This window comes from Maniola hyperantus, chromosome 15, assembly GCF_902806685.2.
Source record: "Maniola hyperantus chromosome 15, iAphHyp1.2, whole genome shotgun sequence".
NCBI classification, from domain to species: domain Eukaryota; kingdom Metazoa; phylum Arthropoda; class Insecta; order Lepidoptera; family Nymphalidae; genus Maniola; species Maniola hyperantus.
The window spans coordinates 8683734-8711448 of record NC_048550.1 but is presented as its reverse complement, the minus strand read 5'-3'; the positions used below and the strand labels follow the sequence as shown (position 1 = coordinate 8711448).

The 27715-nt window shown below is 37.1% G+C and overlaps 1 protein-coding gene across 1 annotated transcript; it reads left to right on the top strand.

Moving 5' to 3' along the window:
* Positions 1-953: 953 nt before the first annotated feature.
* swi2 (Protein singed wings 2) lies at positions 954-26872 on the top strand. Its single transcript, XM_034976408.2, has 9 exons — positions 954-1216; positions 5516-5711; positions 7275-7434; positions 11424-11586; positions 15537-15694; positions 18237-18410; positions 22861-23019; positions 23631-23831; positions 26093-26872. The coding sequence occupies exons 1-9, from the start codon at positions 1201-1203 to the stop codon at positions 26276-26278; spliced, it is 1413 nt and encodes a 470-aa protein (XP_034832299.1). The 5' UTR covers positions 954-1200; the 3' UTR covers positions 26279-26872.
* Positions 26873-27715: the final 843 nt, after the last annotated feature.

Here is a 27715-nt window from a genome sequence, read left to right as displayed (position 1 = left end):
AAACAGACAAATCTGTAAAACACGCAGGAAAAGCTAGCCACAAAGCAAGCAACACGCACCACCACCACGCAACACCACCCAAATCCACGAAAACGCACTCGACGTTTCGCTCCGACACCAGAGCATCCTCAGGCAATGTACCTAGACGTTACATTACACTTTGCAATTGTGCAGTGTGTACATTTTTCTCAGAATGAGAAGTACTTGCCAAATTTCATGATTCTAGGTCAATGGGATGTACCCTATAGGTTTTCTTGACAGACACGACAGACAACAGAGTGATCCTATTTAAGGGTCCCTTTTTCCTTTTGAGATACGGAACCCTAAAAAGAACTTCATTTTTGACAAATAACGTTGCTAAGTAATTTACCAACATACTTATTACTTCATCATCATCATGATCAACCCATCACCGGCTCACTACAGAGCACAGGTCTCCTCTCAGAGTGAGAAGGGTTTTGGCCATAGTTTACCACGCTGGCCAAGTGCGGATTGGCTAGCTTCACACACCTTTGAAAACATTACTTATGGAGAACTCTCAAGCATGCAGGTTTCCTCAAGAAGTTTTCCTTCACCGTTAAAGCAAGTGATATTTAATTACATACTTAAAACGCACATAATTCCGAAAAGTTAGAGGTGCGTGCCCGGGATCGAACCCCCGACCTCCGATTAGGAGGCGGACAACCCAACCATTAGGCTATCACCGCTTTAAATCCTTAAAAGGCACATAACTTATAAGTTACAGGTTTCCGCGATAGAACCTCAAGCTATCATCGCTTCCGAAGTATTATTTCATAGAGGTTAAATCAGAAAGATACTCATTGCTCAATTTGTCATTGTTTGCTGTTTTCCACATAAGTTTTTATGTAAATCTGTACCCTAAAGCGAGGAAAACTCGCAGGCTTTGTTTGAGTTTTCCATTTTCAGGCTTTCAGTCGTAGTCGAATCGTCGGCTTTGCTCTACGCCGGCGTAGCTTTGTGGAAACACGTTGCGAAAATCCGCTGATAATTACAAGTTTTCCGACATCATTTTAAGCGAAATCATATTTTTTCGTATAGGTATAGACTATGTTCAGTGCTATTGTAGTATTGTACGCGTAATAAAATATTGTCACATCTATATAACATATTTTCATTAAGTAGTTTAAAATTGGGCGGATTATTTAGGGTTTGTAGTTTGTAAATATAACGGAAAAGACTATGATGTCATTAAGAGGTGAGTCAAATGATTTATATTAAGTAGGTATAATTATGAAAAGTTTTGAGGAGAATCAATCAATACTTATAATAAAACTGTAACAGGTATTCAAATTCTGTACATTGAAGATATTTTGAAAATTTTTTTTCGAGGGCACTCTATAATCGATACTGAACCCAAAACTGTAATTTTTTTCATTTTTGTCTGTCTGTCTGTCTGTCTGTCTGTATCACGGCCGCGCATCACGCTGAAACTACTGAATGGAGTCCAATGAAACTTGGTACGATTTGAGGTCATACTATGAGGAAGAATATAGGATACTTTTTATCCCGAAATTCAGCATGGTTCCCGTAGGAGAGGGGATGAAAGTTAAAATGTATACTCAGTTGTAATTCATTAACGCGTAGTCCGATTTCATTCATTCTTTTTTTGTTAGAAAGGGGATATTTTAAAAATTGTTCCGTAAATATTTCAAGGTCATCGGTTTTTAACCGACTGTCAAAAAGGAGGTGGTTCTTTTTTCTACATCGATTTTTTCGAGGTTTCTGGACCGATTTGCAATATTTTTTTTTTAAATCAACAAAAAAAGTTTTCGTGGTGGTCACATAAAAAATTCTGGATTCAACTCCTTAATCCTGATGCTGCAGGGATACTGCCCGCCTGAGTTATCAAGATTCAGGAAGTGTGCATAGTGAATTCATATTGTAGGTACCAAGCAACGACTTTATTCTCAGACTTCAAGTCTCAACTCCTCAACCCTGATGATGTAGGGTACAGCACTCCTAAACTATAATGTTTCAGGAACTGCGGATGATGCAAAATTATTTTAGGTACCAAGCATAGGCTACATCATTGAACTTCGGATCCTAACTCCTCAATCCTGATGCTGCAAAGTACTGAAGTCCTAAATCGTGGGGTTTTAGAATTTCTGATAGTGAATTGATATTTAAAAAAAATTATATTTTAATCGACTGTTAGGCGGAACGAAGTTCGCCGGGTCAGCTAGTAATAATAATATATCAAGTCCTAATACTTAATTTAATATTTAAGGTAAGTCAAGTGGATATAAAAAATATTATGGTGTAAATCGTGGTGCCTTTGTTGTGCTTAAAATATTATCTGCTAAGTTACTTACTAAGTTTTATAAATGAAATAAACAGAAGTAAGTAACTTTTGTTTATTTCATTTCTACACCGAATAAGGTAGGTACCTATTCGAATAAGTAGATAAGTAACCCAGTAATTGAAAAGTTTTTTCAATAGAAAACATCCGATCTGATTAGACGTAGGTATCTGAAATTCCACTAAGACCTAAAATAGCAGCCAATTAAGAAAATACCCATTAAATCGATTTGTTTAAATATTAATTGGCAGTGTTTCGCACAACACTGAACGATTTATAGTGACCTCATTCTCTCAAATCTATAGAGCGAATTTTGACTTTGCTCAGACGTTAGATATAATCGCTGACATAAATCTGTCTCGTTTTACTAACAGAAACCTCTAAGGGTGAGGTCTATAAAGCGCACTCTGACTTTGCTTAGACTTAAGACAAAGTTAAAACAAGACAGATGTATATCTCTCACATAAATCCGTCTCGTTTTAACTCAATCTTAAATTCTGAGCAATGTCAAAGCACTCTATAGATCTCAGCCTGAGGCTGCTCAGACTTAAAATTGAGTTAAAATGAGACAGATTTATGTGACAGATATACATCTGTCTTGTTTTAGTCTGAGTGCGCTCTATAGATCTCACCCTTAGATAGGTAAGTCTGAGCAAAGTCAAAGTATGCTCTATAGGTAGATCTCAGCTTACGAATGCAGCAGCGCGGCTCATCCATACTAATATTATAAATGCGAAAGTGTGTCTATCTGTCTATCTGTCTGTCTGTCTGTCTGTCTGTCTGTCTGTCTGTCTGTCTGTCTGTCTGCTAGCCTTTCACGGCTCATCGGTTCAACCGATTTTGACGGAATTTGGTACAGCGATAGCTTGCATCTCGGGGAATGACTTTTTATCCCAAAAAATCAAAGAGTTCCCACAGGACTTTTAAAAACCTAAATCCACGCGGACGAAGTCGCGGGCATCAGCTAGTACAATATAAAAACCGGTAAAGTGTGAGTCGGATTCGTACGCGAAGAGCTTCGTCCCATCGTACAAGATTATGTACTTGCGACAGGTCGAGCTGGCAATCGGGGTGGGGACGCCCCTTATACCACACACCCTCATAGATTTCGCAATAACCCAGTGCGGGATAGCGGGTATATATGCGGGTATGTGTGTGCCGCCTCATACCCCAATTACCATCTCAAACTGTCGTGTACTATACTTTTTTTTTAAATCTGATATTTTGTAAGGGGGTGTACTATACTTGTTGCTGATATACCTACAGCCTGCTTACACAGCCTGCAGACAGACAGACGGACGGACAGCGCAGGCTTAGTAATAGAGTCCTGTTGGGACCTTTCGTGTACGATACCCTGATAACAAAGTCTCTGAGGAGCTGCGTAAAAAACATTTTATTCGCGCTTTGTGTGAGTTGTATTATTTGGTGAATATAATAAGTACCTAGTAGGGCAACCCTTTTTGCACATGCCATCCTACTGATAGTTTTACTTTTGAGCTAGAAGGGTCATCAAACGCATTGGACAATTATTTGCAAAACTGTGTATACCTATATGGTAATTTTGTGGCTTGAAATAGTTTCAATGTTTTGTTTGTAATAGACATATTTAGTAACAAAAGTTAGCGAGATCGTTGTCATATCAATACGTCGAAGGTCGTTGCGATGATTTCTTGTGAATTACTGTCTCACGAAATGTGTTTGAGAAAATTGTCCACGTCGCATCGACATGATAAATGACCACTGTTTAGGAAAATTAAGAGAGCTATAGTTCGCGACAGGTTGAGATGGCAATCGGGTTATGAGGCGGAGGGACGCCCCGCACACCCGCACGTCACTTGCGTTCGCCTGCACCGGGCTAGCCATCTCGACCTGTCGCGTTCTGGTTTAAAAGTTTTTAATGGTGCTGCGACCGTGTGATGGGCTCCTTACTTATGCTTTCGTTGGTTTTCAAAAAATAGCTTTATTGTAGCTAATTCTCTTGTACACTAAACTAAACTAAAATGGCACGTCTAAATCTATTGCTATCCTTTTCATAATGTTGCTTGCGGAAAAGGATAAAACTAGATTTAGACCTGTTAATTTAATTTAGTTTAGAGATTGTACCACGTACAAAAGAATCGGCCCGAATTTTCTCTCTAAAGCTCTAAATCTAAACACATGAAAACTGAAAAGTGAAATAGGTACCTACCTATGCTACCTACAAACATTTTATTTCTTTTCATAACGAATTGTATTTCTATTTTCCATGCATAGGTACAAAGATTTAAAAGTATAATATATTGAGGGTAAATCTAGATAAAAGGCACAACCTTAGGTACTAGGCATGCGGAGGAGGCCGCACCTCACGTCCTTCGTATGGTAATCTAGCTTAATGTGTTTACATTATTTACGTAACATACATAATATATCGATATTCGATATTGTAATGAGATAGAGAAAAATCACTACTATTTCAACCTACTATCTACTTGAAATAGTAGTAAAGAAAATACTAAGCTTAAGTGCAGATCGTCTGTGTAGTAAAGTAAACAAGTTTTTTTTGTAGTAGACTATTGATTTGTTTGTACCAAATAGCAAGTAGGGTAGGTACCCTAAAAGATACCAACATCTGTATAACCATTAGCTTTGTCGGTCTAAAACAATACAAGTTTTAGGTTTACTACTTTTATTGCTTGAACGTCTTTTTGTATAGTCCTGTTATCCTGTATAGCTCTGTACGCCATATGTCTTTTCCTTTGCAAGAGTTCTTTAATTAACAAAAGAAGAAAAAAATATATAAAAGAATTTTTAAGCATTCTAGAATAAGGACTCAGTAGATAACATTTTTCCTTGCTAGAATCCATTCAAAGGATTCTATTCATAAATTCTTTAAATATTTATGTCTAAAGTATTTTCTTATAATATCTATACAAGCATACTTATACACGAGTTTTTAGTCTGGTTGTTTTGCTTGCGAATTTTATTATGGAAAAGAATTTAGAACACCCTCTGAATATTCGATTCATCGCGCCTGAGCATAATCGTGCTCGTAAGTCGTAACACACAAGCATGAACAATTTTAGAATCCTCGCCTTCGGCTCGGTTCTTAGCTCGGTTGTTAAAATTAGCACCACGTCTGTATTTTTCATCCTGTCGCACTTGTAGCATAAATAACTATTAGATACAGTCTACTTCATTGTAATGTATTTGTTACAGTTATGAAAACTTTTCTGCTTCTGAGTCTCGCTCAAGCATCAACTTCAGGTGTGAAACTAAACAATCACAATAGAACTGATCACTTGGATGGGTCTTGCTCGTTGTCGGACCATACCAACAGAGCGTCTTGTGTGCGATCTAGTGAAGCCTTGTTGTGTACTAGAGGCTTTACTAATGAGTGGTTACTAGGTGTAAGGTAAGGTCTTATTTCTTTATATCTTTCTGAAGAATGTCCGTACGTAGAAGAACTAAAGTTATCTATTTATTTCGCTATGCGAGATGAATAAAAATAAACTCGCTGGGGTTTTTTTAGATACAAGTTAGCCCTTAATTGCAATCTTACCTGGTGGTAAGTGATGATGCAGTCTAAGATGGAAGTGGTCTAACCTGGAAGGGGTATGGTATTGTTTATTAAACCCATGCCCCTTTGGTTTCTATACATGACATCGTACTGGAACGCTAAATCGATTGGCGGCACGGCTTTGCCAGTAGGGTGGTAAGTAGCTACGGCCGAAGCCTTCCACCAGACAAATGACCAGCAGATAATATGATAACACAAAAACTTTGAGATAAACTCAGATTGTATAAGCAACTCCAATTTTTTTGTGGAACCAAGGGATCTATACCAGACACCACCGAGAATAAAACATCTGTGCCAGACACAATACGTCTGTCATTGCAAAGCTGATAAACGACGCACCGCGCATAGGGTGTCCTAAACACAAAAACCGCTCAAGACAATTTGGTGCAATTCTGAGACGTTTTATCCGATACAGTAGAACGTTTGAGAAGACATCCCTAGCAAATATGGACAAGTGAAAGACATAAATATCTTTTGGGACACATTTTAGCTATCATTGCATACACATGGCATACGTCATATGTAATAAACATATGAGAACTATGGCCTTCGTGCATTAGTACCAGCCCCTGTCAGCGATGCGGGATATAAAATAATGTGATTCTTCGAGAGTCAGGCATCAGAGAAACGTGTAGGTATCGGTAGGTAGTTAGGAGTTTACAATCGACTATTATTAAAATGTCATTGAATGGGATTCTCTCTTCCGCGCCGAGCTGAACTTTTTGAAATGCACTTTCTCAACTTGTGATACTGACCATACTTGAATAAATTGATTGAAAATTTTCATTATTATGACAAAGTACCTACCTAGGTCTCAAAATACATAATAGTACACCTAGGTTTGTAACATCTCAACATTGCTTCTCGTATTGGGTATTATTATTATTTTTGGCTTATTTCAAACTACGGGATTCCTATGATATGAATTATATTATAGTCCAGTCAATATTGGCGTTTCCAACGTTCATAGGTACCAATTTTTACTCTAAAAATTGGTACGAACAATGACTTCTATGTACCTACCTATACGAATGTTGGGAACGCCAATATTGACCGCACTATAATATAATTAATGTCCCGGAGTGACAAATAAGTTTAATAGGGAAAGATATTAATTCTTACTCAAATATTTTGTGTAAGTGAAATATTAATAAGGTCAATAGGTACTTCTCTAAAAGACTTAATTAAATTTTAGTGTAAAAACAAAGGACCGATCGTCAACAACAGAAATTGGTTTAGAATATCTTTCAGGCAAAAATCAATTAATTTATATTCGTTGCCTACCTATAAATAGTTAACTCGATTGGATGCCTTTAAATACCTAGAATTTCGATCTTGTTTCTAACGATTAGGTAGGTACCTAAACTGTAAAGAACATTAATTTTCTTCTTGTTTTAGATATGAAATATTACATTTGAAGTTGCTGCAGTGGCCCGGCCATTGTTTTAATGTGGGTCACCTTCAGAGACATTTTCCTCAGCTACGGACCCTGGAAATAAGCAATAGCACTAATCTCAAAACCTTCAAGGGTCACTTTGAGTCGTCAAGTAAAATTGAGGTAAGTGTATTTGTAGCGAAATATCGCAACTTGGTGCGATATTTCACACACGGCACAGCGGGGAAGACCAATGGGTGTGCTCAAATCTATTTAGTTTGTTTAAAATATTAATTAGTTACGCAAATTAATCAGTACCCTTACCTACTATAAATGCGACAGTGTGCTTGTCCTTCAATCACGTCGCAACGGTACAACGGATTGATGTGATTTTTTGCATTGGTATAAATAAAGACCTGGAGAGTGACATAGGCATTTTTTATCCCGGAAAATCAAAGAGTTCACACGGGATGTAAAAAAAACCTAATTTCACGCGGATGAAGTGCGGGCATCAGCTAGTTATACATATCTAATACTAAACGTTGACTTGGATTGTTATAATATCGCTCTTAAGTCTTGAGTTGTCCCGTCCTTCAAATTATTTTTTTATTTAAAGTTTCCGTCTTTTAAATCGTTGATTGAAATAGTAGGTTCTTAAGCACGACCCATATCCACTTGTACCACTTTACACTTATGCCACGGTAATGTTATTATGCTAAACCTGCATCTTGATATGACAAAAAAGACCGCCACTCTTGATAATTTTAATGCGGTTTCAAAACTAGCGATTTATAGCTACACCATTACACCATGTTTAGTGCCATTGTATTAAAACTTGTTAGTGTAGTCCCAGCATTATTGAATCTTCTATTCAAGATTTGTGCTAAAAACTAAAAGACTTTAGTCCAACTAGAATTTCATTTTTTTTTATCTGTTGTATCGTAAACCTTATTGGTAGAATAAAAGTTGATAAGATTGTAGGTACTTGCCGGCATTGTTTAATCGATTTTTTAAACTGTCCTTTACTAGTCAACAAACAAAGATAACTTAACAGCATATAACACCTATCTTCTTAAAAGAAAAGTACCTACTGTTATAGGAGTAATTGATACGTTTAAAAAGGTATTTGTGAAACGTACACACTACAGAGCATATCGTAAAATGTAAGGTAGGTAGTAGTAGGTACAAAGTAGGTAGGTACAGACCGCCAAAGTGTCTCAGTGATTGAAATCTGAAAGTTTTGCGGGTGCGGTACGCCTATCTGAATCGTTTTGTACCTACTTATTGAAAATTATATAGTAGGTAGAGATATCCCTAAGTTTTAACCCTTCATAATTTCGGATATTATCAACTTAATTAATAATCAATTAAATTCTCATAACTTAAGATGTTTAAAATGGAAAATACGACGCCAACCACTCAAATCAGTAGGTAAGGATTTGCTTGGGGTAGGGTTGCCATCCGTTCGGGTTTGCCCGAATTTGTCCTAGTTTGGATGGCGTCCAGGAAACATCCGGGCAGGGTTTTGGTTACTATCCGGGTTTAAAATTTACACACGATATTCATGCAGAGTACCTACCAGTGGCGAGGGGTGAAAATCTAAAAAAGGGAAGCCGGAGCAACAAAACAAAATGTTCTTACCTAAAAAAATATCAGCTCCACACCACCGTCACCGATTCACCATTTATTTTGTAAAAGCACTGGTATTTTCAAAATCTTTGTGACTTTGAAAAAAGCCTTTTTATGTTGCTGTGAGACACATCTGTGCTTGCTTGCTTTATTAAATACACACTTAACCCAAACCAAATCAAAAACTAAGTATACCTAACCATTTTAGTCTTTAAATTAAAAGATAATAATCAAAGAGATTCAAACACAATCGCTAACACACAAAAACAAATGTAATAAATAGAAAACAAGGCCAGAACAGTCATTTGTATTCGAAAGGAATATGCCTGTTCTTTTTTACGAAATGAGCTAAAATCTAAACATCTACTTAATTATGTGAATTTAATGCCATTTCTTATGTTGAATTACCAAACTGAAACTAAATCAATATTAACTTACACTTATTAGAATTATTAGTCACTAACCCCAATTTATTATACTTAAGTATATCAAAATAACATAATCACAAACTTTAAAATCAAGCGCGCATGATGCTTCACCTTCACGTAAACAAAATATGTATCAAAGCGCCCTACAAAATACAAAATAGTAGTATGTACCTGTTGAAACAGTACTGTGAATACAATTTTTAATTTGGAGGTGTAATACAGTAACCCGGCATGCAGCGGCTTATTCATGTCTAATTTGTCTGACCTGTCAGAGCTACAAATTCGTATTTGCTACCGGGCCAAATTAAATTGGTGGTTCTCGTCCGTAAAGCAAGACAGACGTTGTTCGCTTCCTAGGGAAATGAAAGAGATGGAATGCTAAGAAAGCGCTAAGGCATAACCCGATGTTTACCGGGTTGTTTGCGAGTTTACTATACTATTATATTAGCTTGTTTATAACTATGACTTGATGCATAGCATAGATTTTATTTGATGTTATTATAAATTTTTAGGCAAATAAATTTCGTACACAGTACGTTGCATGCATTTGGGCTTTGGCCTACATTTATGTCACTAAGTACTAGTAGTACCTAAGTACTTACGCTATATGCCAATTCTGAAAGGGAAGCCGATGGGAATCGTGTTATATGGACATTTCGCCACTGGTACCTACTGGAAATACTGATTATTATTAATATTAAAATTTGAGTGCTTTATTTCTTTAACTATGTCAGAAAAAACTTTGTTTAATTTAAAATGAGACTTCGGTTGACGGTTAGAACTTATGAAATAGGTTTTTAAGATTTTTAGAAATTCCGTTAGATGAGGGATGACAGTTTGTATGAAAGATAAATGATATTATTGTTACTAAACTTTAAGGTATTCTGCTTTGTAAATAGGTAGCTAAATAAATAACAATTTATACTTACCTAAGCATTTTTAGGGTTCCGTACCTCAAAAGGAAAAAAACCCTTACAGGATTACTTTGTTGTCTGTCTGTCTGTCTGTCTGTCGAGAAACCTAGAGGGTACTTCCCGTTGACCTAGAACACACCTAGAATCATGAAATTTGGCAGGTAGGTAGGTCACATAAGGGAAAAAATCCGAAAATCATGAATGTGTGGTTACATCACGAAAAAAAATTAAAATGTGATCATGAAAGAATTATAAGTTTTTTCAACTTTCCAAGTAAGATTAGTATACCGAGTGGGATAGGTATCATAAATGAAAGGGCTTTATCTGCACATTCTAAACCAGATTTCATCATTTATTTTATGCGAAATAGTTTTTGATTTATCGTACAAAATGTCGAAAAAATACAACTGTAGTAGTACGGAACCCTCGGTGCGCGGGTCTGACTCGCACACTGACACAAAAAATAGACATGTATGTTCGGGTCTTACCTAATACGCTCGTAAATCAGTTTTCGAGCTTCGTGTCCTAGTTTATAGATATTACAGATGGCAATCCTAGCTCTGAGCCTTGGGAAATTAAGAAAGAAAATTATAATTATGGAATATCACCTCGTTTCTCCCGTGATATAGAAATACGTAATTATTTATGGTTACAAAAGTCCTGTTGGAAGCGAGCTCATAATAATTTGATACATTTACTTCTCTGTGGCCACACACTTATCCATAAAGCAAGCAAGCATAATGAGCCATCCCAATTTTTATTTGTAGGTCTATCTAAAAATAGATTTATTAAAATTCTTCAAAAAAATCATTCACACAATTTAAAAAAAAAGTTTCGAGGAAAAAATCACGACGTATTATTCGAAATTATAATTATCTTCATCGAATGTTCATTTGACGATTTCCAATTTGTTGCCATCGTAATAAAATGGTTATTGGTCTCATAACTAGGTACAGATAATTCAATACTATAAAGTAATAATATAAATGTCTGTCTTCTAGCTTTTCACAGCCCATCCGTTTAGCCGATTTTGACGAAATTTGGTCCAGAGATATAGCTTTCATCCCAGGTACAGATGTAAGCTACTTTTATGTCCAGGAAAATCAAAGAGTTCCACAGGATTTTTGAAAACCCAAATACACACGGACAGAGTCGCGGGCATCATCCAGTGTAAATAATAATAAGTTCAATATTGTTACAGAAGATCTCAATGCATGGCCTAACTTTATTGTGGGAGGTGCCAGAACTCATGGTGGGAAAGATGACGCAGTTAAGAGTATTAGATCTGAGGAATAACACATTGAGGCATATGAATGTCAGCTTGATACGCAGACCTCCTCAACTGGAAACAGTTTATCTTGGAGGTGAGTTTCTTTTTAAATCTGACATATTTTGTAAGGGGCTTTTACAGATGATCTATATGCCAGCCACATCGTTACAAATTAAATTAAAATCAAACTACACAGTTAAACCTAAAACTATAACATTTTGAGAGAATCATTATAAAATTCATACACTTTCACTGCTAAGGAGGTGAGTTACTCATTTAGGAATTTTAAGAATATCAGTGAAACTAATAATAGCTACACCATACAGATATAAAGTAACTAAGTAAAATAGCAATCATGCCGTAGGTGGAGTTTGTCGAAGGACCATCGGCCGCTAGAGCCGTAACGCTGGTTATCTATCGCACAGGGTTATCGAGAAGATATACCCTCTAACAAAATAAACCTGGAATAGCGGTGGAATAGTTATACTCTGTTTTGTCTTTCTCTGTCATCAGTAATTTGACATTTGAAGGAAAAAGACAAAACAGAGTATAACTATTCCACCGCTATTCCAGGTTTATTGGTTAGAGGGTTAGTGTCTCCAGAAAGTGACTGGCATAGATTGGATGCGAAAGGCCGAGGATATCAGGCATCATGTTGGTGCTACTTATTACAAACATTTAGTCCACATCATCACTTCTCATCAGATGTGATTGTGGTCAAGCGTTTGCCAATAATGAACGGAAAACCTAAAAGAAGCCTAAAACCTAACTAAAAGAGGCCTAAAACCTATACCTAAAACAGTGAATGTGCCTTTATTATTACACACAATATAGTAAAGAGGGTATAGTGTCAGTATGGTATCTCCAAAGTTTCAAGATGGACTTCCACACAAACTTTCATCCCCTAATTAACCCCGTTAGGGATTTGAATAGGCATGAATGAAGGCTATGACTTTGATAAAGGTTTTGATTTTAGGGGATAAAATTTCCAAAATTCTCTCTTAGCTCATCTATTGAAGTCAGATAGTTTCCCAGACGTTACCGATGGTTAGGCATATACATTTATTCTAAAACATTTTTGAAAAGACAAATTTTCTTTTCTACAGCCGTAAAAATCAGTGTTTTACGGGGATGGGGAAAAAGTTCCATCAGCGGACAGCAGAGTAAATATGTGATGTGGTCTCTACAGCTCCCATAGCAGCACTGATTTCCGATAGTAGCAAAGTAGGAATTAGGGCACACACAAGGTTACGTCTGCTTCTATCCAGCTTTGCTTTAGGAATTACACGAAGAAAACATTTATATTTTATTCATATCCAATTTACGATTACTTGATGTTGTCATTTAATTTCTCGAGGGAAATAATATATTTGTCTTATATTATTCGTACCTGAATGAATACGAAATGACAGAATTCCTGGGTAACATGATATAATATATTTTATTGATTTTAGTAAGTACATACATTTACGATTCTTTTAGTTAGCCTTCACTGCGATTTCAACTGGTGGTAAATTATGACGCTGTCTATGGGCGTTTGTGCACTTATCCGTATTTGGTTCGTATCCTTGATTCTTCGAAGTGGCCTTCATGTAAATACGTACTCATTCGATTCGTATTTTTACGGAATCCGTGATTTCACGGATGAGTGCACAAACACCTTAAGATGTAAGCGAGCTAACTGGAAGGGGTTATGGCGGAGTATTTGTGAAAGTAGAAAGATGGATGGTTAGAACGCAAAGCAGAACTGAAGGTAAATGAAAGTAGCATTGCAAAGCACAACTAAAAGGTAATCAAAATACAGAGCTGAGTTGTAGAGCAGAACTGAGTAAAAATTTAAAGAAGAGCTGAGTTGAAGAGTATAACTGAAAGATTGTGAATGTACTTAGAGAGAGGAGCTGAATTGCAGAGCAGAACTGAAAAAGCGTGAAACAGAATAGTTGAAACAGAGCAGAAATGAGAGTTTAAGAAAGTAGTAGTTGATGCAGAGCACAATTTAAAGTTAGTTATAGTAGAGAGAGGAGTGGAGTTGCAGAGCAGAACTGAAAGTTCGTGAAAGTAGAGAGAGCTGTTGCGTTGTAGAGCAGAACCGAAATTTCGTGAAAGTAAAGAGAATGACTTGCAGAGCAGAGTAGAGCTGAAATTTTCTGGAAATAGAACAGTAAAGTTGCTGAACAGAACTCAAAGATACTGAAAATGTAGAAAGGAGTTGCGTTGCAGGGCAGAATTAAAAGTTCGTAGTAAACCAAATGAAAAAATGGATAACAGCTATTGTTACCTATAGTGGATTTAGTGCCTAAAATAAAAGTTCATACTTTTCCTTACCGTACCTATCGAGGTAGACTCTTTGATTTGAAGCTTTACGCGTTCCATATAAGCTTTTGGTACAGTGACATATTACAAGAACACGCATAAAAAATCAAAGCCCTTTAAAATAAATAGGTACAGTATCAATATGTTATGTTAAAAACATTTAAATTGTTACGTAGGTACTCAATAAACCGTATTATCAAACCCTAAATAAATACTTATAGGTACCCATTTTTCAATATTTTCGTCTTTTTGAAGGGGTTAATTTTCGAAAAAAAAACTATATGGGACTTACATAGGAAGCAAGGAGGCAACGATGTTATTTTTATTTCGTGGAAATATAGGGTCCCCGATTCCTGCGGGATTTTTAAAAGCCTAAAGACTGGATTTACCAAGTTTCGCTTTTCTTCTTCATTTTGTGAAACAATAGAAGGTAGAAGCACCGCCTTACGTTAAGAATACTAGGAATTAGTTATATTATCTTCCTCCCACATAAAACGTAATTGTATTCCCCTAACTGGGACAAAAAAAAACAAGTTTTTATTTTCATAATCCTCTCTTTGTATTATTTCCCGGAAGGAGCTATTGTTCTCGCTTGATCTTTAGAATTCGGCATTTCTTTTATTAAGTACCTACTTTTGTTTTTAATTTTAGAAACAATAATGATAAAATGAAATAGGTACTTATCCTTAGAAAAATATTAAACTTTTTTAGAAAGGATCCTTATCTTTTGTCGCAAATACAATAAACGGTGATATATACCTATTATTATATCGACTTAAAACCAGCCTGTTGGATTTCCCAAATAGTCAGAATTTGAGAAGTCCCAAATAGTCAGAAATATTATTTGTGCAAACAAATAATATTTCTGGGACCTAAACAAGATCCTCTCCAAAAATAAATCTATTCATAGTAACCAGCCACTGTTACAGTTCTTGCAATTCACGAAGGCGAGTGGCTCATCGGTATAAGTAAGGTACACTGAATGTGTGCATTTGCGAGCGCTTGCTCATGACTGATTGGTCCGACATGCACGCACACTTACGCATTGCCTGTGTATCCCACGTAACCACAAGTAAAGTCTACTCACCTTCATGAATTGCAAGAGCTGTACTGTAAACGCTTGAATTACGGTAAATCCTTTGGTTTTCAGGGTACCATAGAAACCCTTATAGGCTCATAGGATCACTTTGTTGCCTGTATGTTTGTCAGGAGGTACCTACCACCTATCTATTGTATAAGTCTGCATAGTGCAGAGAGAGCTAGACTTTGTAAACTTGCTAGGTACCTACACTTGGTATACTACATTGATGTACATAGTTGTAGAAGTCTATAAGCCGCTCGGTCTACCTACCTCTACGTAATATTGGTGAAATGAAATCAACTGTTAGACTAGACGTCAATGTTATGAAAGCCATTAGACAAAACTAGCGTAAAAACGCGTTAGAACTCCTCACGCGCCATTTTAACTTTTTGTGTCAAATTTCATGGCAAAAGTACTATTTTATTTATTTATTTAATTTTATTTTTCATGTACCAAAATTGTAGTTACAAAGTAATAATAAATTAAGTTACATTGGAAATTTATTTTTTAGTTCTTATTTTAAAGGTGAACCGTACTTTTGACCGGACAGTTAACCCATAGAGTTAAAATGGCGCATGAGGAGTCATTTTGTACGGACTAAATCTAATGAACTAGGTAGCTGGTGACTAGGTTATGTATTTTTTTTGTAGATAACAAATGGGACTGCAGCGATGGTGGACTAGACTGGCTGGCGATGGAGAAAGAGAATGGCACAGTGAGGAAGAAGCTAGCTGATTATTACCAGTTGATGTGTCACCAACAATTATATAGGGGAAAGCCGCTGTACAAGGTTATGGATATCATTCGTGTAAGTTTCTGTTTACGCAACTGCTTAAAAATGAAGTGTAACGTTTTCAGGGTTTATGTTTGTACATAATATGTGAGTTTCTCTGCTCCGCTATAACTTCTAAATGCCTGAACAGATTAGGACGTACGGGGAACCTCACACAGGTTAGGTGACACTTTTATTATCTATTGATATTCGAAAACTTAAATCCGCGCGGACGAAGACGCGGGTATCAACTAGTAATTATAATATTTTAACCTTTAAGGTTAAACCGTTGTTGCCTCAAATTTGTTCCAAAAAGTTGGTTTGTTAATAAAAAAAAATTAATTACGAACACTACAGGAACGAGGTCGCGGTTTTTATAGCCCACAAACAGAACAAAAGAGAAAAGTAAACTCTCTACCTACCCACATTATACATATATACGAAAGTGTTTGTTTGTTGGGTTGTCGTTCAATCACGTTGCAACGGAGCAACGGATCGACGTGATTTTGTGCATGGGTATAGTTTAAGACCTGGAGAGTGACATAATTCCGGAAAATCAAGGAGTTCCCATGGGATTTTTGAAAACCTAAATCAACATGGTCACGGGCATCAGCAAGTAAAACAATAATACCAAAACAGAATATAGTAATACTAGCTGATGACCGCGACTTCGTCCGCGTGGAATTAAGTTTTTAAAAATCCCGTAGGAACTCTTTAATTTTCCGGGATAAAAAGTAGCCTATGTCCTTCCCCGGGATGCACGCTATCTCTGTACCAAATTTCGTCAAAATCGGTTGAGCGGTTGAGCCGTGAAAAACTAGCAGACAGACAGACAGACAGACACATTTTCGCATTTATAATATTAGTATGGATGTATAACTCATAGATTAGTTATTGGTCTCGCTCATGGTATAACTACCAAACAAATTGCTGCAAAGAAGGACGCACAGTGAGTACAGTACGCCGCCGAAAGTAATGTACATCGACCTTTAGAAGGAGATATCAGATTTGTAGAGCACTCTCTCTGTCGTTGAGACTGACAAAACGTCATAATTATAGGTATGAGTGACAGAGACAACGCTCTACAAAGCCGAAATGTCATTCTAAAGGATGTACATTACTTTTGGCCGCGTACTGTACAATACCCGGCAGGAAATATTGTATTCAAACGCGTCAGAGGCGCCTTTCACAGCGCGGGGAAAATTTCTTAATCTCATGGGAAATCAGAAATTGTACACGAACGAGGTTTCGAACAACTGCTAGATATACTTATTTTCTAAAAGATTTAAGTATAATATATTTTACATAGTCCGTAACTAGAACTAAAATTGAATACTTATAAAGTATAAGTACCTACGCGTTAGGTCGAGACTCGAGATAGCAGGCGAGGAGGGAACGCCCCACACACCCGCACAGCCCCGCGCTAACCCGCTACGGGCGAGCGCAGTTGACGTGCGGGTGTACGGGGCGTCCTCCCGCCTCATACCCCGATTGCCATCTCAACCTATTGTGAACTATAGGTACAGTTGTGTAGCCGCAGGCGTCACCTGGTCCCACCAGTGGAGTGAGACTCTGGAGCCCAGTGCGTCCAGCCCGTATCTATGACTAAAACCAAAAACTTCGCCATTCTTGTATTATATGGGTTGTGGTATTTTATTTTTAAAACAATGGAAAAGAAGTTCACAAATCCCCATTAGGAGCTCTAGAGAGTGTTAATGAGGATTCGTGGAAGAAAAGTTCACGGGGTTGTCATTGGGACCGCTAAGAAAGGATTTTTGAAAATTCAACCCGCAAGGGGGTGAAATAGTGGCTCGAAATTTGTGTAATCCACGCGGACGAAGTCGCGAGCATAAGCTAGTCATTTATATGCTGTAATCTGTATACAATAGGTACTTATAATAGGCAACTTTTATTATTAGCACCGATCTATAAGCATATCAAGGTAGTGATGGTGCCAAAACTAGACCCAACTCGCAGCCTTCGGGACTAGGTAGTAACTTCTACATGTAGACCATCATTTAAAGGAAAATCGTACATACCTAATCATATTATGACGTGCCTACACTAATTATGTTGATTATGTGAAAGGTCCATACAAAAGATAATAAAATAATGTATCCGAGAATCGTTTAATGTTATTATTTTGTTTGATGAGCAATTTGAGTAAATAATCCTAAGCAAATAAAGTCCGGAATAATCTACTGTGAGTTCAATTTAGATTAGGTATCTAGGGAGGTACAGTCAAAGGCAAAACTCGTTTAGCGCCTTAATGATCGAATTCACTTGCGCGCACACACCGAGTAGATGCGCTCACCTGAGTGTTTGTGTGGCGTGGTTATAGAAAAAGGTCATAAGTGCGACTGGGTTTTTGATGCAATAGTTTTGCGGAATTGCTACTCGAATTCTGAGGCCGACCGTATCTATCTCCGTGCAAACATGGTTCGTAATTACCTAGGTACATTAGAGAAGTGTGAACATTTCATAGCTAAGTTTAAGGAGATGAAAAATACATGCATTATTTCCCTTCTTTTCAAATCCGGTTATAAAACAAAAAACAGTAAATACTCATATTTCACAGATGGTAAAAGTAACATGTCCAGTAATGTGCGCGTGCGCAATGACGCACGTGGTGTCTGACACCAAAGGAGCTATAATACCGCTGATAACAGTCAACTGCACTAACAAACAGCTCAAGGACCCTCCAGCCTCGTTGCCTCCCAGCACCACCACACTGCGCCTTGAAGGGAACAAGGTAACACGGTATGCTATTGATTGTTACTTTTATTTTGTTTTTCTTTAACTTTTTACCATGACGTGTAGCTTTTGTATAGTGTATAGCCAGTGGCGTTCACAGGAGTTCAAGCCAGGGTATGCATTTAGGTATGAACTTATTACACGGCAGGTTAAAATGAAAAATAAGCATTGATTTGTTACAATGAGGGTAAGCAGTGCGTTTATGCCTCTATGAGCTGCACGCCACTGTGTATAGCTAAGTCACAGAGTACTTTTGAGCTAAGTAATGCGTGTGTGCTGTGAGAAGCTTGAAACATTATAGTTCACAGATTTTGTGGGGAAGAAACGTAAGGAAAATTGCAGTGCACGCTAGCTCTTACTCTTCATCTATGTCATTGATTGACACGACCTAAGCATTAAAGCATAGATCATAATAATACTAGATATAGGTATTATTTTTCATCTTTAACGGTTGTAAAATCAGCGCCATCTATGAAAATTTTCTATTTTTTTTTCTAAAAGTGTAATTGAATAAAAAATTTGATTAATTTTTTTATATTTATTTGTTTAATGAAGAACTATGCTACGAGCATTAGTTCTTTTAGTTTTAATTTTAAAGAAATAATTGCTGTATAGAAGCAGGTGTTACTTTGCGGAAGTCCATGATATACAATGAACCAAAAGCTTAATTTGCTATAATCCGCTGAAACAGGTCGAATCTGTTTCTGTATGATGCAACATGTTGCTTACCTATGTTAAAAGTTCGGTCGGTCGGTCGGTAGAGACCGGTGAGATCTCTCAAACTATTTCTTCGAGCTCCAGGGCTCACCTACAAAGCTTCGCGCTCTCTACCCCCCCGCCTTGCCCCCAGGCGTACACAGCATAGTCAATCCGAAACAACACATAAAAAGAGAGACTAGTCGTGATGCATTGATGTCACGTAGACCAGTGTGGCTTCTGGAATGTTTCGCTAATAACTAAAATGTTTTTGTGATATTTTTTTTATGGTTGCTTTTTGGTTTTTGTATAGTCGCGCCATCGCGTCGTCGTGCCCTGCGCAATTAAGATAGCGGTTCCCATGGTAGGTATTTGGATGTCTTAGCACTCCACACCACATTTCAAAACCATAAAAATGGGTACTACATAACATGGGTATTAGGTGGGTAGAACATTATGTTTCAATTAAATGTTAATGATGTTTACGTACAATTAATATTTGCTTTAACGAAGGAAGGAAAGTAAACTTTGCCAATTAATTTTAATTTCATGGACGTTTATAGCTTAGGGAGTTGGTGGCAATTTCGGTTAAGTCACAGAAGCGTGACCGGTTGTCACCAGAATAAAGGTCTTATTCTTATTTAGATGTTTATCTAAATATATAAAAGGAAAAGGTGACTGACTGACTGACTGACTGACTGATCTATCAACGCACAGCTCAAACTACTGGACAGATCGGGCTGAAATTTGGCATGCAGATAGCTATTATGACGTAGGCATCCGCTAAGAAAGGATTTTTGAAAATTCAACCCCTAAGGGGGTGAAATAGGGGTTTGAAATTTGTGTAGTCCACGCGGACGAAGTCGCGAGCGCAAGCTAGTTCAATTTATAAAATTACAATTACTTATTTGATGTTAAGTTTATATTATTAAATTGGTATAAAATCGATAGCTTGATTTACCTTGCGGTTGCGAGTCATTTAAAAAAAAATATATTAACTTTTTTTTTGAAGAATGTTATTGTTATTATTATTACTACGCGTGCGTAGTGTGAAGCGAATTAAAGCTTCAGCGAACCGCGGATGAGAGAGCTCCAATCGTTTCTAGAGTGTACCTAAGACTTTTGTAAGACCGCGTAAGACTGACTTCCAATCCTAAGGGGTCCCGTATATATAGCCCACTTCAAAAATGGAGTCACCTTCTCCATCTTTCTGGAATATTCTTTAGATAACTTAAATCACACTAATGTCTTCATAAAAGAGATTTGTTTATCGCTGGTAGACATGTATTCTTTAGCATTCTGCAGTTCAGATAAACTATCTAATAAATTCCGTAGATAAGTCTTGTAATGGTTTTCTACTGATTCATAATTGCTAGGGCCTGGTTCTTGAAAGCTCTGCAGCATTAGATAAAATGTCTCATCCATTGCTACTCCACTACCTTCTATCGTTTTTGTTTTACATTTGATCGCAGTTAAGGTGCCACCCTCAGAATACAGATTCTGTATTCTGAGGTGCCACCATGCGTGGATGCACAGTTTATCAGCTCTGTGCCGCCAGGTATGGTAATGGGTATTTAGTGAATGCCAATTCTCGTGCTGTTTACCTTAAAAGGTTTTTGTTGAGTCACATTTGTGTGTCTTGCTGCTTTGTTGACAGTTATGATAAGTTTGATTCATTGGAAATGGTTTTGGTTTTGCAATTATGAGCGAACAAGGCATGGATGGTTAGGTAATTTAACGAAAGTGCTTAAAAGTTTAAATTAGTATAAAGCTAAGTATTACAAATTATACTATGCTTGTGCCATGTAAATAAGTTATTATTATTCGTTAAATTAAGCGTGACTAAACACTTTTTCAGACGTCATATCTTTGAAATTCTGATTAGAAAATGAAATCGAAGTCAGGATCTACATAAAAGTTCAATAAAGTCAGGCGACAAAATTTATAATATATCAGACACGAATAAAAGTTCAAATAAATGAAATTAAAAAAAAAGTTTTTTAGCGACGATGGTTTTTCACGTGTTCATTTCAGTGGTTTTTTCTAATCAATGTTTCGCTAACTTTAGCTTAAGTATAGCTTGCAAGTAACAAATTCATTTCTGCTATCAGCTCCCTGTCTATTAAATTACGTTCTAAAATTTCATAAAAGATCGAGTTTCACAAAAAACGAACTTTGTCAAATTGTGTGTACTAGCAAGCATTTCCTCGTAAGTAAAGCTTGTTCGCAATAATAAAATTATCGAGGTAATTTTCCGGAGTTATTGGTTGACAGTCAAAGTTGGGAGTGTGAATTTTAGATCAATTTTAGGAGTAGGTAGTTTTACTTGAGCAAGTAATTAATTAAAATAAAGGGCATGGGTGTCGCTTGTGTAATCTAAACCCTACAAAATTGTTTTGTTAACACAAGTACTAAACACAATTGAGTTTTAATTGAAATAGGAAAGTTTATCGTATTTTAAATGTAACTAACTGACTCACCCCGACTTTGGCCGGATTATATTTTTCTTTATCACAGTATTTTATAAAAGAACAAGCCAGGTAAGTCAAAATTAGCAACTTTAGATAGTTCCTTACCTACAAGCAACGATGCACGTTTTGGAGATTTATTTATTTCTACTTTCTAGAATTGACGCAAAAAATTCCCCACAATACCTACTATCCCCAACGTAAGAGCTTAGTTAGGTATTACTTTTTCACTTCCCAAGTTGGCATTTTTCCTAGTGTGACCAAAAGTTAGAGCTTTACCAATAAAGAATTCTCATTTCTAAATTCTATTTCGGTCACCAAATGTCACCACCAGCCTACACTCAGCCTTTGCCCTTTACATAAAAAAATACTTTTGCTCAACACAAGTACCTACTACATACTTGCCCATTTTATTTGTGAGCCAGAATTTATTAGGTGACAAGAACAACATTGACGACGACGCAACGTTCTAATTATTGACTTCGATCGTTTACACGTGTAAACATATATACCTACCTATTATATAAATAGTACACAGACGTATTGCCATTACGTGATTGTTTTTCCTGTGAAATTGGAGAGGCTCTGTCAGCGTTTATATTGCACGCATTACGCAGCTACGAATAACATTGGTAGGCACGCAGCGATAGAGGTTTGCACTTTGCTGACACCGACGAATAACGTCTGTACCTAATGCTGACCATTTCTGATGCAAAAAAATCACATATCTCAGTAGAAATTTAAGACTGTTTTGCGTCAATAGCATTAATGTGTTGAATAAGCATATTTTCACAAACGTTTGCTAACGTAGCAATGTGATTTTTTCACTTTGATGAGATTTGGATTTTCATATGATAATAAGCGATTAAAGTACGTGGATTATGCAGTTTGCGTTGAAGACTAGAAGTTAGTCCAACAGTAGCCGAACCGCCAACAGATGGGTTTGAACCTTCGAGCTTTCGGATCTGTCTACCCTCTAAACTTGAAGCGTTTGGAGTGCCAACACACGGTCACTCCATCGCTTCAAATAACTTGATAAGTAGGCATAAAGCCAAAATTTGATCGTGAGTCTGTAACATCGAGTAGGTAAGGAGGAATCTACTGAGTTGTATAAGCTTTCTGGCACAGCTCAAACCACTGAGGCTAGAAACTTGAAATTTCGCATGTAGGCTTTCTCGTATAGCGTAGGTCTAAAAAAGGAATTTCAGAAATTCATTCCAAGTACAGCCGAGGCGGATCAGTTAGTTGTCAATAAATCAAACCATCTATTACGATAATTCACAGCTTACCAGCATAAGGCAGCTGGTCCAGTACCCCCAATATCAGAGTCTAATGGACTTGTACCTTGATAACAACAGCATTCAATCAGTGAAGGAGTTGGAGGGCTCCGAATGGTTCTCCACATTCAGAGTCATGAGTCTTCGGGGGAATTCGTTGAAACAGGTATTCCTCATTGAATTATTGTGTATTGGAATTGCTTTATCTTTTTACCTACTAGCGGCCTACAACAAAGCTTTTAGCAAAGTAAATCAGTTGGTCCAATCTAAATCTAGGCTTAGCTTTGTATGTAAGTAACAATGTGTAAGTCTGACCATACAATTTTTGACAAATAATAACGTTTGTACCTAACATATCGAAAGTTTTTTTTTTTAATTTATAGACTAGCTCTTGGCTGCAATCAGACCAGTGGGGTGATTCTCTAACTCAGTGTCTAACACTGAACGATAGCCACAGAGCTCATTTTTTAATCCGTTGAAGGTTTTCTACGAAAATATATTTTTCTACCACCCAGTGAAGCAGCAATGTAGAACCAACCAACCTTGGTGGCTATCATTCTGTGTTAGACACTGAGTTAGCGAATCACCTAGCTGGTGACAAGTGATGATGCAGCCTAAGATAAAGCGCGCTTGATTTTGAAGATTCTTTATTTCGAACATTTCTTGAAAAGGTCGAACCGGTGCGGTAGTAGATCTTAGATAAGTTGGTCCGCATTATAATGTACCTATGTAACAAATGATTTTCATTTTCATTTTCTAACCATTTGTGTGTTTTAGATTCCAGTATACGCATTCGACAAGGCCTTTCAAGCGAACAACAATATCATGCACGTCTATCTGGGACACAACCCTTGGAGATGTGACTGCCACTTCGTCCCCAGGTTTCAAGGGTTGCTCCTGAAGTACAAACGCGTCATACGGGACTTGACGGATATAAGATGCGCCAAGTCAGATGATAAGACGATATCCTTTGTACAGGTATTTTTTAAGGAATAATATGTTAGCCATGAGTCACAACCAAGATTTTCTTTTCCGCTGTTACTAAGCTTATCACCTATCAAGGTATCATCACGTATCATCTTATTGGCAAAACATACTTACCTACTTACTGTCAAGTACCTTGGAAAGGTCCTAAACTAATAAAGAACAGGTAGGTATAATCATTATTATGGCTGTTCATTTGAACTTATCTTTTTTTTCCATAATATCCTGGTGTCAAGTATCGAAATACCTACCTACTTAATAAGCTTTCTTAGAAAGTTATACGATTCCTCTGTTTATTAGGAATGCTGGCAAGTGGCAACAACGTGCCTAGCCTATTGCTTTTCTATCTGCTTGTTATTTTACCTAGGGACTTATTACCTGACGCAATCGACGTCATCATCCTTTTTACTGAAATATAGGATACATAGGATAGCCCTCTATCCATATTCCATACTAATACTATAAATTATATATATAAGAAGCTGTGATAGCCTAGTGGTTTGGACGTCCGCCTTCTAATCGGAAGTCGGGGATTCGATCCCGGGCACGCACCTCTAACTTTTCGGAGTTATGTGCGTTTTATGTAATTAATTAATATCACTTGCTTTAACGGTGAAGGAAAACATCGTGAGGAAACCTGCATGCCTGAGAGTTCTCCATGATGTTCTCAAAGGTGTGTGAAGTCTACCAATCCGCACATGGCCAGCGTGGTAGACTATGGCCAAAACCCTTCTCACTCTGAGAGGAGACCCGCGCTCTGTAGTGAGCCGGTGATGGGTTGATCATGATGATGATGATGACCACTGACCATGTCTCGGATCCCATACGTTATCGCTGGTAGCGCCCACTGTTAGAAGACTATAATTATGGTCTTCAAGCACTGAGGAGTTTTGGACGAGAAGATAATATCGTGACTGGCCCAAATCAAAATTGCAACTCATTAGATATGAAAATAACTCGCAACCAAATTTACCTTTAAAATAATTTATTTAAATAAACTAAAATATTCAAAGGTCTAGAATATGTTTGCATTCTATTATAATATGAAAGTCTGGTTTTTTGGCCTTTAGTAGTAAAACGCTATTTGTGTAACAAAATCAAAAAGCTAGAAACGAAACGAATACTAACCTAATATTTTTTCAATAACAGAGTTCTAATGATTTTAGATCAAAGGCTGTGTTTGAATCAGGTTCGAATATAAAAATATAAAATAAAAATATCGAGTTACCAGTCTATTTTTCATCGTGTAGGGTGTTTCATTGAAGAAAAATGCGAGATTGATTGGGAAGTAGAAAGCTGGGTAGTTTGATTATTATTTTGTACAGAGAAATACTACTTACCATAAACATGGAACTAGGAATCAGTTACCATAAATCTAGTAAGGTCCAGTTACGCTTTTTGTCTCCATTTTACCTTGGTAAAATTGTATTGTAATTATGATCCTTGAAGAGCGGCTTCATTTGAACGACATTTTGAAAGATAAAAATAAATCATAAGAAAATTAATAGCTGGAAAAAAATAGTTGGAAAGAAAATTGGTAAACTGTACAAATAAACAAAAATTTGTTCTGTATTCTGAAGCCTCAAATTGGGAATCTCGTCTGTTCCGAAGTTCATTACTATTATTATAATCATAAACTTTAATAGGAGGGTCCCGTAGTACAAGATTTTACGTCTCACCAAACCAAACCAAATTCGAGAGTCGAAATACTTCCGCGTTACAGTAAACTGGATCTTAAATGCCTTGTTTTAAAGCTCAAGTTTGTCTACACTTCTACAGCCAGCGCTCCAAGCGGAAACATTGCGACATTAAAATCAGTGGCATTGAATATTTGACTTCAATTCAAGGCTGTTTAGGTTCATTTTACTGTAACGCGGAAGTATTTCGACTCTCGAATTTGGTTTCGTTTGGTGAGACGTAAAATCTTGTACTACGGGTACTGTTAGGGTCTGCGCGGCACATTTATCTATTTGTAAAACTAAAACTGTTTGTGTATAGCTTAAAACTTTTATTAAATTACTATGATGATGTCCGAAACTTCGTCGACGTGGATTTAGGTTTTTTTAAATATCCCGTGGGAATTCGTTGATTTTACGAGACAAAAGCTCTATCCCCGGGATGCAAGAAATCTGTAATCATCTGAACCAAATTTCGTTTAAACGGATGGGCCGTGAGAAGCTAACAGAGAGACAGACAGACAACACTTTCGCATAATTTCGGATTTTGAGACTTCATTGAAATCTTTTATTTTACAGATTAGCACCATGGCTTTGGGACACGTTTGCCAGACTAGTGAAGTGAATATGCCAATAAGTACAATAAATATAGTGAATTTAGTCCTCTTAGTGCTTATTCTGATGGTAGTGGGCAGGTTTGTTTATGATTGGTATAGGTTTCGAGCCACTGGGAAATTGCCATGGATTTCATCTGTTATGCCCTAAATATTTTTTACCTATTGGCAGCAGGGTCCACACTAAGCGCGGCAACAGTGCTCTGACGCTATGTGGCAAACGCGCATCTTTCGTTTTGGTTGAAGCAATGAATTTTAATACGTGAATTCCACCGAGTGAATTCTGACGCGTTTACAGTTCACCACCAGTTCACAAAGCCCTTATAGATTTATTTATATAGAACACACTTTGACTTTGCTTAGACTTAAGGTTGAGTTAAAACTAGACAGATTTATGTGAGAGATATACATCTGTCTCGTTTTAACTCTGTCTTAAGTCTAAACAAAGTCAAAGTGCGCTCTATAGATTACAGCCTTAGTGTGGACCCTGCTGATTAGATTTTGCTTCTGTGATTTTTTGAATTTTAGTTAAATTAACTGTAAATATTCCCATGTGCCTTAATAAAATTGTTATGATTATTGTAAACCACAATACTAATTAATGAGATTAATACTGAGATTATGGCGTTAAGATTTATTTTTAAGTATATAGATGGTATTTATAGGTACTAGCGTAGAAAGTAGAATCTAGAAAATTTATATAGGTACATTGTGTAAACTGTAAATTATAAATGAATAAATTTCTTGAGATCTGTTTTATTGGAATTTAAGACGGAGAAAGACCATGTCCGCTACATAGGTATAGTACGCGACAGGTCGAGATGGCAATCGTGGTATGAGTCGGGAGGACTCCTTGCACACCCGCACGTCACCCACGCTCGCTAGCACCGGGTTAGCGCGGGGGTTGTGCGAATGTGTGGGGCGTTCCCTCCCCGATTGCCATCTCGATTCTCGACCTGTCGCGTACTATAGGTACTACACTAGTAGTTGCATAGGTATAATGTATAATTCTATTTTTTAAATAAGTACATACTTACCAACATAATATTACATAGATCAGCGTTAGGCTGCAAACACAGACATACCTGTCTAAGCACTCTAAAGATGAATAGGCACATCCAATTCCAAATTTAGAAATAATAAACTGCGAAACTTGTGACAAAAGTGGCATGTTAAGAACGTATCCTAAAATGCTTAACATGCCACTTTTATCACAATTTATGACCACTTGTAGCTCGAACTTTTTGTTTACTTACACCCATTCTGTGAAAAAGTCATAATTTATCAAATGAAAAAAAAAACACAGCGAACTCCGTGTGAAGGTTGCTTCCATGTTGCTTCATACTTTGGGTCCACATTTGCTCTATATAGTTAAGGCTTGGACACACGCAAAGCGTGCCGGCGCGGCGGGCGACGGAAACTGCATGACAAGACGTCACACTAAACGCGCGTAGATCCTCGTAAATACATATTATAATAGTCGCGACAGGTCGAGATGGCAATCGGGGCATGAGGCAGAGGGACGCCTCGCACACCCGCGCTCGCCCGCACCGGATTAGCGCGGAGGCTGTGTGTGACATAATAATTA

Excerpts from the sequence above, each read along its gene's own strand:
- swi2 (XM_034976408.2), top strand. Across the intron at positions 23,020-23,630 it reads GGGGGAATTCGTTGAAACAG|ATTCCAGTATACGCATTCGA; the intron begins GTATTCCTCATT and ends TGTGTGTTTTAG. Across the intron at positions 23,832-26,092 it reads AGACGATATCCTTTGTACAG|ATTAGCACCATGGCTTTGGG; the intron begins GTATTTTTTAAG and ends TTTATTTTACAG.